This window comes from Astyanax mexicanus, chromosome 14, assembly GCF_023375975.1.
Source record: "Astyanax mexicanus isolate ESR-SI-001 chromosome 14, AstMex3_surface, whole genome shotgun sequence".
Classification (NCBI taxonomy): Eukaryota; Metazoa; Chordata; class Actinopteri; order Characiformes; family Acestrorhamphidae; genus Astyanax; species Astyanax mexicanus.
Window position 1 is genome coordinate 11802411 of NC_064421.1, and position 18198 is coordinate 11820608.

The following is an 18198-nucleotide window of genomic DNA, read 5'->3' on the forward strand; positions in this document are numbered from 1 at the left end:
AAGAAGATTATTCTCTGTATTGTCAGTAGAAAAATTCTGAAACATGCAAAAATGGGTCATCCTCATCTAAGAACACCCACTAATTAGCAAGGTTGCTAAAAACAATATTTTAGATTTTGATTCATTTAAATATTTATTTTGCAGAATTCCACATATGACATTAGGGTTAATTAAATCGCCTTTTATCGCCTGCTATGGGAACTACTCAAAAAGTTCAAGGATTTCTGTTGCACCTGATGTTTAACTCTTTGAACCCCAGCCTATTTTGCTGTGTTTTTTTTTTCTTCATTTTTTTCAGTTTCACTTTCACTCGTAATAACACAGTTATGTTAGGAGACAGCCACATGCTATTTTTTTTTTTACTTTATACCAGAAAACATTAAGCTGCTCAAAATCACTTGCTCATCACTTGAGATGTAAATGCTTTTTTTAATTTTCTTTTTTTTTCTTATTTTTGAATGCACAGACTCCAGATCAATTCACACAAGAGTTTTCTTTACAGTAATCGTCAGATTAGAGTATATATTAGTTGAAAGTTTAAGGAATTTTATGATAGTTTATTACATGGCTTATTACTGTGAAAGAATACTTGAGCAGCACCAGGCGGATTTATTTTTCTTGATATTCTCACCTTTAGGATACAGATTGCATGGCAGGCTAAGAGTTTGAGTAATTTGGGCCAATCTGGACACTACTGGATTTATTTAAATGTTATTTGATTTTATAGGTCACATAAAAAATTTAGAAGCACTAGAAGTAAATATTATTGGCTGAAAAATTGTGTTTTTAGTGTTTTTTTTATATATATATATAATTTAATTTTGATGAATCAGCACCAGCAATCATGAGATTAACCGCAGAACCCAGAGTTAAAGTAACCACACGGATTATAGTGTTTTGAGACAGTTAATGGCGTTATAATGAAAGAATAAAGCATGGAAATATGAAGGTAAGCCTATTCTTTACGTGTATTTCACAATAGATTTCTCAAAAACACTTCAGTGCTATTTTTAGAAACTATAAAACTTCTGTGTTTGTCACAATGTATGAATCATGTTTGTGCGTTGACACATTCCTGAGTAATTAAGTTGTATAAACAATGTGCAGTTTTTGACGCAATTTGCGCCAATGGAGATCTAAGGAATTTTCCATCCAAAATCACACCTTGTGTTCTCAGCTTAATTACTCAACAATCTCTTCACACATAAACATAATCCATACATGGTTAGAAAGGGTGGAACTTACTCTTTCTAAAAATAGTGATGACATCCCAGTATGGTAAATCATTTACAATAAACCCATTGAGAAAAACACCTAAAAAGTGAGATCTCCTTCCCCAACCAATATTATTTACCTTTAGTGCTTCAAACATATTTATATGATGTTTCAAACCAAATAATATCAGTAAATAAAGACTCAAAAGTGTCTACAGAAAAAGTGTGAAAATACCTGCTTTACTCAAACTAAAGCTAGGCATGCTGTGCACTACTTTATATAGTTTTCATTTATTTTACTTGCACATTTTTACTAAGTAGTTATTTTGCACTAAACATTTTTATTTATGTAGATTAAAAAAATTACATTTTTGTATATAGTTGTTTTCTTTGTGTGTCCTGATACTGAAAATACTGAAAGGCATAGGCTGCTCTGAGTGTCAGGTTTTTAGTATCTACATGTATCCTAGAGGTGTGATTATTGATTATCAAGAAAAATAACTCTGCCTGATGCTCTCCATGTATTTTGTAATAAGTAATAATAAGCCATGTAATGAACTATCATCCATATTCTTATGCTTTTAACTCATAAACACTCTAGTCTAACCGTTTTTGAAAATATATCTTAGGTGTGAATATATTTAAAGTCTATACATTCTAAAATAAGCAAAAAAAAAAAAAAAACAGGCGCTTGGTAAAATTTTGACCAAAACATGACCAGTTCCAGGAAAATATAACAATTCTGCTTCTTTTTACATCTCAAATGATTATATTTTTAAACAGCCGTATTGCTTCTGGAGTAAAAGAGATCAGGGCAGGTGTCTGTCTGATATAATTACTGTGTTATAATACCTGAAAGAGGGACTGACAAAAACAAAGGAAAAAAAAAAAAAACTCACCAAAACAGCCTAGGGTTCAAAGGGTTAAGAGAGAAGTGGTAGATCAGGCCTATTGAAAACCTGTTGATTTCTGAAACAGTGCTCTCATGAGGGTAGAGTAGAATGTAATCTATAACATCTTAACTCCATTGATCATAGAATTCCATGAATAATGTGCTCATGTGTTATTTGGCTCATTATTGATTTCTGCTGTAGGGTCTGATTGATACAAGCGCTAAGTGTCAGGACCCCACTGATTGTTGTGTGAAAACCTCTCACTTTCTGAAGCCGCCGCCTCACCTCATACTTTCAATCAGGCTCGAGTGTATATGGCAACCCTGGAATCAAAAAAAAAAAAAAAAAGGAACAAACACTGACAGCTCGCGACAGGCCTGTATCCTGGTAACAGCCCCGGTCACGGCGTAAAAAAAACTCATTTACCGCCAATTTAAAAATCTTTCACTCATTTATTGATTTATTCATGCAAATCATAGCAAAACAGTAGTATTCTGACACATGAACATAACTGAGCTTTTATGCATGCTGGGTAAATTGATATCCTGCCGAAGGTGCCACCTCTCAAACGTCGGCTGTGAGACTCTAATCTCACGTTCTCACACTGCACCTTTTTAAAGTAACAGTCAAGTTTGGGGACCTGTTTTTTATTCATTTTGTTAATTTATATAAAAGAAAACTGTCAAATGTTGAAAGGAATTTAACCAATTACATTCAACAAACCTACTAGACCACTCTGTTTTATAGTGAATATATTGATATAGTAAATATATACTTATCACTAATATTTACTAGTGCATCTTAAAAATTGTATTATTATTGAAAAGTGATCTATTTTAAGTGTTTATTTCTTTTATTATTGATAATTATGTCTTACAGCCAATGAAAACCAAAAAAAAATCAGTGTGTCAGAAAATTAGAATATTATATAAGACCTTTGACTCGTTTGGTACTTTTTTTTTATCTCTTCTGCTGACTTTCCATGAACTGTAAATATAGGTCCCTCCCTCAGACAAAGTCTGCTGGATAATCCTGCAGTGTACTGTCTGAGGTTCTCAACCAAAATGACCGAAATGGTGTTCCTTCAATAAATAGATCTAGTGGGTGGGGCTCTGGTGGGGGTTGATAGGTGATGGGTGGTGCCAGGGTGGTTCTCTGTTTTTTGTTTATTGTAATATCACAATAAGGGAGAGACCCAAACAGCTCACAGAAACATATGATTTCTGACACTAAACTTTTTCTTATGCTTGGAGTGTTTATATTGGCAGTAGAGACCCAAGCGAAAAAAGAAAAGCATGCAAAAAGTGAGCTTGGGGTTAATTTGACCCCATCTTATGTTTAACACCTTTAAATAAGCAGTTAATTAAATGTATTTACTTAAATATTTGGTGATTTTCCTCATTTATTGGGCATAACTGGATAAACATAAAATTAATGTGATGGTATGTTTTTTTTTTTGTGTCCTGTACAAATTTTACATACATCAGTGTTGTTTGGGGTCAATTTGACCCCAGGCTGTTTTAGCTGTATAAACATATAAAACATGTTAGAATTATACACACATCTATGTGAAATGATGTGAAGGTTATTTTGACATGAAATTTTATAATCTTTAAAAAAACTTTAGAGCCCTAAAATAACATAATTATAACTGTATTAGTGCAAAAACCACTCATAGTTCATTTAACAGGGGGGTGGAGAAAACATAATTCTCATGAGAACTTTGATTATTTCTCATTCATTGGAGGAATATATTGTTCCTACAAATATATTGATAGTTTACACAACATTGCGGGGATGTAGAAATATAAAAGGTTTATACAAATCAGTTTTAACCCCCAACATAATAGATGCCACTATTGTTGATAACATAAACTATTTTAATTTCTAAAGGTTTTATATTACAAAAAGCTTTACTTAGAAATAATAAGAAGACATTAAAATACCAATAAGATCTCTATTTTCTGTGATAAAACAATGAGATTTTACGGTCCATAGTCGCATAACATGTATTCTGGTTGTATAAGGGGGGTGGGGTGGGATGGTAGAATTTTTGAAATGGCTATTTAAGTAGTCAACAAACAAATATAGCATGTGACATAAACTTGGGTAAAAATCTTAATATTATATAATATGTTTCTGTACTGTAAAATAGCTGAGACCCCTAACCTAAAAGATGTTAGTAAAGCCATTGTAATACTTTAAAAGTAGTTTTATTTAGTACATAAAAAAAAACATTTGTACGAATTTGTACTTGCAAAATAACTTATCAAGAATATTCCTCCATATAACTCAACTGTGTTCATTATCTTATTATATCTCACATACATAAACCTTTACATTTACATCATGGCCGGTGGTCTATGTGAATGCATGGACAAAAAAAGATATCTCTAGCCTATCTCTAACCTATCTCTAACTTCTAAGACTAAAATAAAATGGTCTTCAACCAGCCAAAACGGGCACATGTCACCCCACTGCTCATTGAGCTCCACTGGTTACCAGTTGCTGCTCGCATCAAATTCAAAGCTCTTACAATCGCCTACAAGGTGATGACAGAACAGAACAGCTCCTTCCTACCTGCACTGATCACTCCTGAAGGCTTACGCTACCTCCCGGCCGCTGCGCTCCTCCAATGAACGTTGCCTCGCTTTACCAAACAAACATTCACACAAAGCCCACAAATCCAGACTGTTCTCATACAGAGTTCCCCAAAGGTGGAAAAAACTACCTTCCACCAGATCAGGAGAATCTCTCACTATCTTTAATAAACTCCTGAAGACAGAGCTCTTCAAGTAGCACTTACTCTCCTAACACCTCTAACTAACTACCTTCTACTACCAGATCAGGAGAATCTCTCTCTATCTTTAATAAACTCCTGAAGACAGAGCTCTTCAAAGAGCACTTACTCTCCTAACACCTCTAACACACTACCTACTACTAACCTCATTTCCTTCTTCCCCTCCTTCACTCCTCTATCCCATTATTTCCCTTCGACCTCCTTTAGGCCCTATATTTTTTTACCTTTAACTTCTATTACTTTTGTATTTCACTATTGTAAGTCGCTTTGGACAAAAGCATCTGCCAAATGTAATGCAATGTCATGTAAAATCCATGAAGCTGTATAGGCACAGGTAGAGTGTAGAGTATAGAGTCTATGGGTGCATTTGTATAAAGTGCATGTGAATCCAATGACACATCAGTATATCAGAATATCTGAATATCTGACTATGAAATTTGTCAGGTAGATACCTACAGTATACATAGCTCTACAGCTAATGGGGCCAGGTGTGGAAAGAGCGGTATGATAATTATAGCACGAGAACAACAGACGAAAACCTCAAATACAGCTTTTCAAACAGAACTCAGAAACTATAAGGCCGCATTGTTTCTTTTGGTGAATCCACGCAACTCTATTTGTCTTAAAATGGTAATCTTATAATTATCATTGCGATGCCGACATCAAGGCAAAAACCACTCCCGATTGTTTTGGTAGAGCAATGATTTCTTCTCTAAGCCTCACGCACACACACACACAGATAATAGGCTTATGTTTCCAAACAAATCCTTGAACACATGTCCTAAGCCACACTTGATGCTCGGTGCACAAAAGTCAAGGCGGCCCCGGCAGCACTCGCCAAGGCGCACTTGGCAGCGAGCGGAACTGCGCGCATCGCTTCCGGCCAAATAAAGGCTGAGAGAATTCCAATAAGACTGGCGTTCCAGAGATCCTTATGCAACAGCACAGTGCAGCAGCTGCATAACGAACGGCCTAGAGAGGTTAAAGTCCACCACTGTCGAGATGCAAAGTTCGACTGCGGACCCCCGAACGAGAAAGAGATAAACTGTGCCGAGCAGGCGTGCTATAGATTCCCCTTTTATTCAGTGAAGGAGAGAGCTGCGTTCAAGAGAGGCCTATCCGTCGGGGGCCAGCTCCATGCCCACTCACACAACAACTGTTGCTCTCAGATCCAAAAACATTTTTTAAACACTTCATTGTTTCACATTTCAGTTTTACAGCCAAGCGCCTGCGCCTCACGCGCCTTTGTAGAGCCAGACCAGAAAACCAATTCCATGTGGAGGTGAATCGACAGCACATCTCTTTTCTCTTTTATTATCTAACCGCAAGAATAGGTTCATTCCTAGATATGCTATTCTGTCTATTATCTGTCTGTATATTAATGTTTTTTGTAGCATGTCTGCTTTGGATTGTGCTGTGAAGTAAAGAATGAAAAATAGAGAGTATTCCGGTCTGTGGGAAGTTATTCAGTTGTAGAAAAAAGGAGGAATGATTAAAAAAAAAAAAGTTGTCAGTTAGGGAGCAGGAACAAGGCGTAGAGAGTGGACAAAAGTGAGAGAATTTGTAAATAAAAAATAAAAATAAACAAACAAATAAACAAACAAATAACTCAAGAAAGAAAGAAACACGGAATACAAGGAGACTAAAAAAAAAACAACGGAACGCATAATCTGACTGAGAGAGACAGGAACAAAGGGAACGACTTAAACACACAGAAGGGGACAGGAAACAAGAAACACCCGAAGACAGGTAACGAGGGGGCGGAGCTACAAATCCACACAGACACAGAGACAGACAGGGAACGTGCAAGGACAAAGACGTGACAAAAAGTAAACAAAATGATATATTTTTTTAGTAGATAACCAAATATCAAAGGTTTTCCACAGGTTTATATTCATTTTTGGCATTTTGGCATTAATATATTCATTTTGACCATTACATAAAATCATATAAAGTCTAAAAAAGGTGTAAATTTTGGGGATTTAGGGATTTAGAGACCTCCCTGGTGGTGAGAATGTGTAATTGCACAAAGCGTGTGGAAGAGTACTTTTAATGCAGGTTAATGCAAATAAACTGCTGTGAGATTAATTAATTTACTTAATTTATGAAATCTTGATAAATTGTACAGTAGTTATATCTCACAAACCTACTGTTTTAAAAATGAATAAATTAGACAATGCTATTTTATTCTATTTATTAGAATACTTTGTCCAATCACAACTTAGCAATTTAGCAGCTTTTTTTTTAAACACACACAATATATATATATATATATATATATATATATATATATATAGTGAACATGTTTAAAATCCCAACAGATATTACAACCTGACGTAAAATAAAATGAAATAAAAAAAATCACCGTTTGGTATCAATTATTTGTTTCAATGCCCAATACTTTTTTCAAGCCATTTTCAGACAACTCATTTTGGTTGCCAAATATTTTGTGCATCCTTAGTTTAAAAAATATATAAAATACTGTGGAAAGCTTTGCAAGGAAAGACATTTAATCTACTCTCATTTTCGACTCTCGGGGCTGATAAAAGTTACAATCCTGCTGTAATGATATAGATCAGCACTTTTTATAGACGTCAGATGTTTAAGACCATCAGAGAAATGACCTCTAACCTCAACCACCACCCCTGAGATGAAAGAACAAGCAGCAGTACATGGAGCTCCCTAATACACTGCTACAATAATACTTCGCTCAGCAAGTAGTAGAGCTTACAGTCATGAACGCTTACAGATCTTTACATATGTCTGAGCTCTACTCTCAGTAAGTTATATAAATTATTATTAGCCTGAATTATTCAATTATAAGCTTATTATCTTAAGGATTTAAGCAAATCTCTAATACTGGAAAGGGCACTAAAAATGAATGGGATGCTTATTATAGCTAAACAGCATCACTGTTCTTAAATAGGGACAGATGCATGCAAGTTTAATCCATACATTGCAATGTACTGTATTATTAAGAAGCTCTAAAATGTCAAACATTATTTTCCAAAGCACAGAATAATAAGAAATAAAAGACAATGAGATTTTGGTACATTCAGTATAACCAAAACAGATATAGAGAAAGTGGCAAATTTAACCCCCAGTCTACACTTGTAACATTTACTAGAGGTGAAAATCACAGGGTGTTTCACGATATGATATTCTCACGATAACAATGATATCATGATATTTTGATTCTGTGATTCTCAATATACACAAATAACACAATTCTCTACGATACTTCACAACATCTGTGTTTCCGAAGAGGTAAAACACTCCTAAATAAGCAAAAAACATGCATAAAATAATATATTAAAACAAAAATACATAAATGCAAATATTCAATATCAATATTTGATACCACACACTGGTAAAGTATAAAGAAAAACACAGTATATCGCAGTATAGCTGGATAATATTGTAAAAAAAAAAGAAAAAACAAATACTTTCGATATTCTTTAAATATATGAGTGCTTCTTGTTGTTATAATTTTAAAAATTATAATTAATTTTATTTATTTTTTTTGTTCTTACATAGTAATTGTTTTTGTTTATTTTATCTTAACAGACAGCACCATTTCACCATTTAAAGTGATGTGCAAGCTATTGTTTCCTGTACATTTCATTTAAGTTTGGGTTTATTAATTTATCATGTTTAAGAATAGTAAGAACCCCATGCAGCTTTTATATTAAACATGGTGTATACATTACATGAAAACATATAAATCACCACCACAAAAGAGAGTCCTTTACAGGTTTCTGACAGAAGCAAATGTCTATCTACTGAGTTTCCCTCTATTAGCTTTGATATGTAAATATGTATGATCTCCATTATCCATTTTTTAAAATTGCATTAAAACAGCAATTTAATTAATCAAATTAATTTGATGAACCTCACAGCCCTATATTGTAGTACTGATATTTTGTCCAACACTTAATTCTTACACCCCTAAAGTGACATAAACAGAATTCTGGAAATCAGGCCATATTGATACTGACACAGACTGGATTCATACGAATTGGATTCTTACTGGAGAGCAGCACTTTAAATCAAATTAAATCAAAACCTTATATTTATATAAGGTGTTGCCTTAGAGCAACTTTGTAGAAATCTGGTAGCAGGACAAAGACGCAAACAAAATATACAAAATAGAATGTAAAGGGGTTGGACAATGAAACTGAAACACCTGGTTTTAGACATTGCACATTGAATTCTGCTGTGATTTGATCAGCCGTGGTTTTATGTTTTTTGGATACAATCCTGGTTAGCACCCGAACATCCCTTTCAGACAGCTTCCTCTTACAGCGTCCACAGTTAATCCTGTTGGATGTGGTTGGTCCTTCTTGGTGGTATGCTGACATTACCCTGGATACCGTGGCTCTTGATACATCACAAAGACTTGCTGTCTTGCTCACAGATGCTCCAGCAAGACGTGCACCAACAATTTGTCCTCTTTTGAACTCTGGTGTGTCACCCATAATGTTGTGTGCATTGCAATATTTTGAGCAGAACTGTGCTCTTACCCTGCTAATTGAACCTTCACACTCTGCTCTTACTTGTGCAATAATGCACAATTAATGAAGATTGGCCACCAGGCTGCTCCAATTTAGCCATGAAACCACCCACACTAAAATGACAGGTCGTTCAGTTTCACTGTCCAACCCTTGTATATACCCCAGTGAGCAACAGTGACAAGGAACACTCTCTCAGAGCTAAAGGAAGAAACATATTAACCATCCTCCTCTGGTCATGCTATTTACAAATTAAAGATAAAACAGTCACTATACATCCACATAGCTTTAACATGTATGTGTAATAACCTCCTGACTCCTGAAGTTATGTGAATACAGGTTGGTCCATGCTAATGCTAATGCTAATCAGTGTTAGCTTTTACCATCTTATCTCTCCACTGTCTGCTCACTCGAAAACAAACTAGACTTCCTCAGCTGAACCAAGCTGAAAAAAATAAACTCACTTCAGAAAGGAAAAGCACAACCTGGTAAAGTAAGCGGGAAAAAAGCTAAAATAATCTCTGTAGCTCGCTAACAGCACATCACGCTAAGAGGACACAATGAGAGGACAGCAACACTATCTGTGGACTCAGGAAATAATTACAGTGTTTTTGTTACAGTGTCAAAAACGAGTTGCTCATGTGGCTCACGCAAATTGTCACCAGTGCCGAAATTGATGCCAATAAAAACAGAACGGTCAAACGTTTTATAAGCGGTTCATCCGTTCAAAAGAATAATAGTTAATGTGGTTATAAGCAACTGGACTGGGTTCAATTAAACTCAAATACTTGTAGATAACTTTTTAAAAAACAATTTGTATTTATTTTAGATGGGTAACCCCAGCTTAACTGCTTGCTTGCCCAAAAATATATGTTATGCTAAAAAATATAGTAAAAAAAAAAAAAAGAAAAGCTCAGCACTCAGCCTCAACTGTAAAGAGAAGACTTGGAGCTGTAGGTTTGACAGGTGGAGTGGCAGTAAGAACACGAGTGCTACAATGGCAAAATAAGAAAAAACATAAATATATATACACATATTACCAGTCAAAAGTTTGGAGACACATTCTCATTTATTTATTTATTTATATATATTTTTGCATTGTAGATTATATTAAATACATGAAAGCAATTAAAGGACACATATAGAATTGCATAGTAAAAAAGTTAAAAAAAAGTGTTTGTCCTCCACATTAATCCCCTGATCTAAACCTGATCAACTGAGATGGTGATTTGAGGTGATTTAATTGGGATGAGCTGGAGCTTCACAGCGTGAAGGAAAAGCAGCAGCTATTGTTCAACACCTCCAGGGACTCCTTCCTTCAAGACGCTGCGAAAAAACTATTCCAGGTGATATATTTATATAGTCAAGATACTGAAAAAAACCCATCTGTTTTTAAGTGAGATTACAATGGACACCATTATCCAACAATGCAATGCCAAACAGTCAATTGTTAGAATTTAATGGTAAATGGGCTTCTTAAACAACATCTAAGCATTTCATACCCCAACCAACATCACGCGCTTATTTATACATTAACTAGTGTTTTTCAACCCAGGCTTGGAGGCACCTGCCTTGCACATTTTAGTGGTTTTGATGCTTTTGCCACACCTACTGCCGCTCTGAAAGAGTTTGAAAGGAATTGTTAAATTGTTAAATAACTAAATTAAGAAAGCAGTCAATGAACAAGGGGTCTCCAGAACCAAGGAATATGAAATACTAATTTCTGAGTGCATCTCAGAAAATTAGAATATAATTGAAAAGTTACTTTATTTCAGTAATTCAGTTGTTCAAAATGTGAATCTATAATATAGATGTAATATAGATGTAAATCTATAATATAGATGTATTACACACAGAGAGATCTATTTTAAGCGTTTATTTATTTAATTGTTGATAATTATGGCTTACAGCCAATGAAAACGCCCAAAAAATCAGTGTATCAGAACATTTAAATATTATTTAAGACCTATAGGTACTTTTGGCAGTGTGGGCAGTGTGCCAAGTCCTGCTGCAAAATGAAATCCGCATCTCCATAAAAGGCGTCAGCAGAGAGAAGCATGATGTGCTGTACAGTCTTCTGGTAGAATGTGGTTTGGAGAGACATGTCATCTGCTGCTGTTGGTCCACTGTGTTTTATTATCAAGTCCAAAGTCAGTGCAGTGTCTCCCACAAAATCTTACAGCACTTCATGCTTCTTTCTGCTGACAGCTTTTATGGAGATGCGGATTTCATTTTCCAGCAGGATTTGGCACACTGCCCACACTGTCAAAAGCACCAATTGGTCTTATTATATAATGTACTAATTTTATGAGACGCTAATTGTTGGGTTTTCATTGGCTGTAAGCCATAATCATCAACAATAAAAGAAATAAACGCTTAAAATAGCTCACTCTGTGTTTAATACATCTATAGAATATATGACTTTCACATTTTGAACAACTGAATTACTGAAATACAGCAACTTTTCAATGACATTCAAATTTTCTGAGATACACTAGTTCATTTAACAAAGTTTTTTTTTGTTTTGTTTTAAAGCACTCCAAGGATTTATTATGACAGTGTCACATAAAAAAACACTTCTGGTAAAATAATAGTTTAGTATTTGTATTTTAAAGACATACTATGTACACATCCATTCAATGTAAAGGTTCTTTTTTTACTTATTATTTTGAATATTGTAGATATTCAATTGAACGCAGGCACAATCCTAGACACATTACTCAAAATCAGACTAGCTATATAAGATCCAAACCACAGATCAGAGTATTCCCAGCAGAGCCGGCTGATTGGTTAGAATGAAAGGCGCTGTGTGAGAACACCGTTTGTGTAGAGTGCGCCACCTTTCTTAAGAGACACTGTGTTCATCCCATCAGTCTATTTGCTCTCAATTCCAAAGGCATTTGCCAGGGAAGGTTACTCAGCATTTGATAGATGCTTGCATAGTAAATGGCTGAACCACGGAGGCTGAGAAATAAATGGAAGTGAAGAGCCAGAGGCCACAGCATGCAGCTCTCCAGCTAAAACAATGAGGTTACTGCGAAGAATAAGATTTGCTGTACTTCAATCTTATTCATGAACAGGCCTTTGGAATGAAACTGATACAAAAACATATCCCGAAAATATAATGCAAGTGTATATATTGCCATATCTCATCTTATATTTTGTATTTGTGTTTATAGGAGCCCTTGAAAATGAGATTGTATCTCAAGGAGATATCCTTCCAATTATATTCAAATATAATAATATATATTCATCATCTTGATCATTTTTTTGTAAATTAGTCAGGATTAAGTGTTTTTTTTCTTATTTTGAAGTTTTGATATAGTCAACTGTGTGTAATATTGTCACAACCTCTTAGCTCATGCAAATTGTTACACTGTGAATAAGAACCAATGGCATTCTGCTGCTTCTGTTTTTTTTTTTTTTTTTATAAATTTTATTCAGTTTTCAAGCAAGAAAAGATTAATGACCAGACCATACTAACTACAAGATGCAAATCAGAAAGTACAAATAATATATATGTATACATATATATATATATATATATATATATATATATATATATATAGAGAGAGAGAGAGAGAGAGAGAGAGAGAGAGAGAGAGAGAGAGAGAGAAAACCCACAAGCAATCATCATGGTTTACAATCATATTTTATGCATAGCATTAATTACATTCTGTCTATCCACATCTTTCTTCAGTTACATAGCTATAAATATGTGCTCCCGATTACTGGATATATATGCATCTCGTTACCTTACTTTACCCAATGTCCAACAAATACATGAGTGTTGCAGCAGTCTTTCTTGCTGCTTTTGTTTGGGCTCCATTACTCAACAGTTTCTTGTGAATGCCCACCAGGAGCATGATAGGAAATAAGCTCAAACTATAGACGTTAATCCTTTAGATCTTTTATACTGGTTGGTATAACTTATCATACCTTTATGTCACATAATGACTCTAAACTCCCCAAAATGGAAATATTAAAAAAAAAATAGCTTTTTAATGTAATAGTTGCGACCTTGCAAAATGATCAGTCTTTGCAGAGAAGTGACATAATGTCTTAAAATAAGAGATAATGTCAGACGTTATTCTTTTAAAAGATTGTTCAGAGTCTTTTCAAAGTTCTTTGTAAGTTTGGATGAGTTGAGTTTACTTTTAATTATTTGAAGAAACCAATGGCCTTAAAATGCAGAAAATGTAATGCATACCTTAACTCAATTTAATCTTGAGTTAATAAAACCTAAAACTTTTAATTTAACAAATGTTTTCTTTTGTTTTCAAATCCTTTGCACAATATTTCTACTTTGAAATCAAGAATGTATTTGTTTGTCGTTCTCTTTTTTATTTTGCTAACTAAAACAAAATAACTGATTTGAAATATTCATAGAAAATCAGTTCAGTTAACCATTTTATATATATACACATATGGATGGGGGGGGGGGGTGACTACACACTGATGGTAAGTGTCAATGACTAAAGGACACATTAGTTCTATAACTAAAAGATCCTATACCATTTGAATGTATGTAGTGATGACAGATGATGTTTTTCTAACCCAAATCAGTTCAGTAATGTTTGGGAAAATCTAGTTTTAAGTACAACAGACTTAATTCACTTCAAATATCTGTTGAGTTTCAAATATGGTTGGTATGGTATTACTCCACGCCAGCTAACATCTTAATACATGTCTTTTTCTTCACATTTCCTGAGCTGGAATACTTCCAACAATTAGACTGGGTAATTACGGTGGTCTGACTGTGCAGAAAGAACAGAACTTCACCCCTGAGTACCGAACACACTGCTTAAACTAATAAGGTGCGAATTAAACAGAGAGAGCTCTGGTCCAGATTGACATAGCCAGAAACCACAGAGAAGTCCACTGTGGGATCTGCTTAAAGAAATAACTAATTAAACAATACCTGCTGTACTTCACGGCTTCTGTGGTCCCCTAACACACTTTCACTTACAGTGAAACATCAGAAATCAGCACTAGTTTAAAAGCCAAACGCTGCCTCAGCCCGCAGACAGGCGTATATCTGCAGTCTGTATGTAAAGATGGTGAATAAATGAATCAGCATCAGCATTTCTCATGTCAGATTAGTTCACTCAAAGCAAAGCAACACCACGAGCACAGCAAAATCTCCCCTTCCTACCATTATTCCAACTGCAGCCTCATTTGTTTTCAGTGCAAACACAAGCATGTCTCCTCTCTGAAAGTGCCTTCACCCACAGCACTCACAACACCACCCAGCACAGCATAGCCCGGCAGCCTGAGAGAGCCGGACAGACCCGCATCCATACAAACAAGCCAGCAAACCAACACATCACCAAACAAACTCACTAAACGAACACACACACACACACACACAAACACACACACACAAACACACACACAGCACACCATTAACAATGAAGAAATTAAATGAAAAAAAAAAATAGCTGCGGATACAAAGATCGATGGAGAAGAGTAGGCCAAGGCACAAATACATAAATAAATAAATCAGTAAGTTTGAAAACATTAAATAAGCAAATACATAATAGGCTAATTAAGAAGGAAAATGAATGAATGAATGAATGAATGAATGAATGAATGAATGAATGAATGATAATAGAGCAAAAGTCAGCAAAAGAAGGAAGGAATAAATAGGAAAATCAATAATCAAATAGAAACAGAAAAACTGACAGATAGATAGATAGATAGATAGATAGATAGATAGATAGATAGATAGATAGATAGATAGATAGATAGATAGATAGATAGATAGATAGATAATCCAAATAGATCAAAAGTCAAAGCAAATTAATGAGTTAATACATAAATAAATAAAAAAAGGAAAGTGATAGATAGATAGATAGATAGATAGATAGATAGATAGATAGATAGATAGATAGATAGATAGATAGATAGATAGATAGTAAATGAAAAACAGATGCAAGGAAAGACACAGCTCAATGAGTAAATAAGTTAATTAGCAAATAATTAAATAAATAAATGAGTGTAATTAGGCAAATGAGTGACTGAATAAATAAAAGGCAGGCCTAGACAGACAGACAGAGACAGATTGACAGATAGATGACATAAGCGATCAATAAACAAATAGTAAATTAAATATTTAATCTTAACAGATGCAGACACAACGATAGAAAAATAGAAAGAGCAGATTGATGAGTAAATAAGTAAATGACTAAATAAATAAATATATAAATAAGAGTGTAATTAAGCAAATGAGTGATTGAATAAATAAAAGACAGGCCTAGAGAGACAGACAGACAGAATGATGTATAAGACATACCATGATCGAATAAACAAACAAATAGTGGATTGAATATTAAATAAACAGATGCAGATACAGCCATAGAGAAATGAGTAAATAAGGAAGTAAATAAATAAATAAGTGGATAATTAGGCAAATCAGCGATCAAACCAACCAACTAACCAACCAACCAGATATACAGACAGACAGGCAGACATATACAGGCAGACAGGCAGATGAATAAAACATACAGTTAAGAAAAAGTTAAGAAAAAAAAAACATAAATAAACAACTTTTGCTTACAAGCCAATAAAGTTTCAATGATGCATTTGCACGGCGCAACTTTGTCACCAACAAACAACAAGAACAGCAAGCAAACCAGCAACAGCAGCACGCGCGCGACTTGCAGTCGCTGTTTATCCGCTCTTACCGCTTTCCATGTGCAGGGTCAGCCGCGCGTCCGCGGCTCGGATGGCGGCGGAGTAAAGCTCCTCTCTGCCCGGGACCTGCGCCTTCCTCTCGGGCAGCAGCCGCACACGCAGCCGCCCGCCCTCTGCCCCGAGCCACCACTCCATCACGCTGGTCAGGTCCATGTAGAGGAAAGTGGCGGTGGAGGTGGAGCGCAGCCCCCCGCATCCTTGCCGCACCATGTCCTCCCCCACCTCCACCACCACCTGGTTGGACTTGCGGCTGGCTTTGCTGAGGCCCACTTGGAGCACTGTGGGGCCCGAGCCCGACCCCAAACCCAAACCCGTGCCCTGCTTCCTCCTGTCCCCTTCCATGTCGCCCCCCAACTCCCCTCCCTCCATCAGGCTGGCCATGGTCCTCTGCAGCGGCGCGCAGCGCATCCGGAGTCCGGCGCGCACGGCGATGCGCACGGCGTCGCGCTCCTGGCTGAGCGGCCGCTTGGAGAACAGCGCCATGTAGTGCCGCAGCAGCGACGGCACGGCGAAGTCCACCGACAGGCTCTTCCGCTTCGTGCGCGAGAGCAGCGTCTGGCTCGGGTCCCTCCTGATGCCCCCGCTGAAGCTGCTGATGCTGATGCTGCTGTCCCAGCCGTCCAGCGCGGGCACGACGCTCAGCACGGAGCACGAGAGCAGGAGCAGCACCTTGGACAGCGCCTTGGCCATGCTTGTGTCCTGGACGATGCTCTCTCTCACTCTCTCTCTCTATATCCCCCCCACCTCCCGTGCTCGCTCATGCACGCGCTGTGGCCGCCAAACAACTGCCCCCCGCGTGCATTGCAAAGATTTCCCAGTGACCAAAAAAGTGCCCCCTCGCTCTTGCAGCAGAACCAGTGGAAGGTGGCGATGGTGGGAGATGATGCTGGTGGTGGTGCTGATGCTGCTGCTGCTGCTCGGTATGCTGCCGCGCTGCTCGCCTCCTCGCGGGCTGCTCAAAGCCTCCTTGTGTGTGCGCGCGCGCGTGTGAGGAGGGAAAAAAAAGAACACACACTCGTTCACTGAGTAACACACACTCATACTAACACGCGCACACACTCACTCGCTCGCTCGCTCGTGCGCAAGCAGAAACACACATAGACAGACAGACACACGCATATACACACGCAACGCAAAAGGTGGTGGAGAGACGATGCAAGCACTGCAAGTCGCACTCCGCTCCCTCTCTCTCTCTCTCTCTCTCTCTCTTTCTCTTTCTCTCTCTCCCTACGTTTCCTCTCAATCTCTCTCTCTTTCTCTCTCTCTCTCTCTCTCTCTCTCTCTCTCTCTCTCTCGGTGGTCGCGGTTCTCCCCACCGGTTGCTCAAACTGTGAGATAAAGATCCAGAGCGGCGCGGATGCGCTGAGAGCGCGTGCAGGGGCGAGAGCGCGGAGGGGGGCTGCTGCAGGGGCGCGCGGCGGCTCGGGGGTCCGCTTGCTCTGGTTTGTCCGGACCGGGTTTTAGGATCTGAGCGCCACCACACGCTGGACTGTAAGAAGCGGGTGAAAAACACTCTTTTTTGACGTCACCGCATCCGGTTCGGTCTAAAACCGAGTGTGTGTGTGTGAGAGAGAGAGAGAGAGAGAGAGAGAGAGAGAGAGAGAGAGAGAAATTGCGTGTGTGTTGTAGATTCATCCTCAGAGGACAGTGATAATCAGTGATGAGATACTATACTTTATTTATATATATATATATATATATATATATATATATATATATATATATATATATATATATATATATATATATATATATATTTTTTTTTTTTTTTAATTGAAAAAGTAAGAGATTTACATGTTCCAAGCAGAAAAAAAGAGCTTTTTTGTTTATTATTATTATTATTATTATTATTATTATTATTATTATTATTATTCGTTGTAGTAGTAGGAGTAACTTGGTTGACTGGTTAGGTACCTATTTACTGGGCTGGTTGGTAAGTGAGCCAATTAGGTTGTAGGTTAATTGGCTTATAAATTATCTGATTATTAGATACTTGGCTGGTTGGTGAATTAGTCAATAACATAATCGGTTGGATGGTTGGTTGGCTTGTATATTAGGTAGTTATCAGTTATTTGGCCTGTTTG

The 18198-nt window shown here is 36.8% G+C and overlaps 1 protein-coding gene across 1 annotated transcript in view; it reads right to left on the reverse strand.

Annotated features, from left to right (window-relative positions):
- alk (ALK receptor tyrosine kinase) overlaps positions 1 to 17541 on the reverse strand; it is a 797750-nt gene extending 780209 nt beyond the window's left edge. The window contains exon 1 of the mRNA XM_049464193.1: positions 16105 to 17541. Coding sequence (XP_049320150.1) covers positions 16105 to 16804 — 700 coding nt within the window. The 5' untranslated portion in view covers positions 16805 to 17541. The remainder of the gene's footprint in view (positions 1 to 16104) is intronic.
- Between the last annotated feature and the right edge of the window lie 657 nt (positions 17542 to 18198).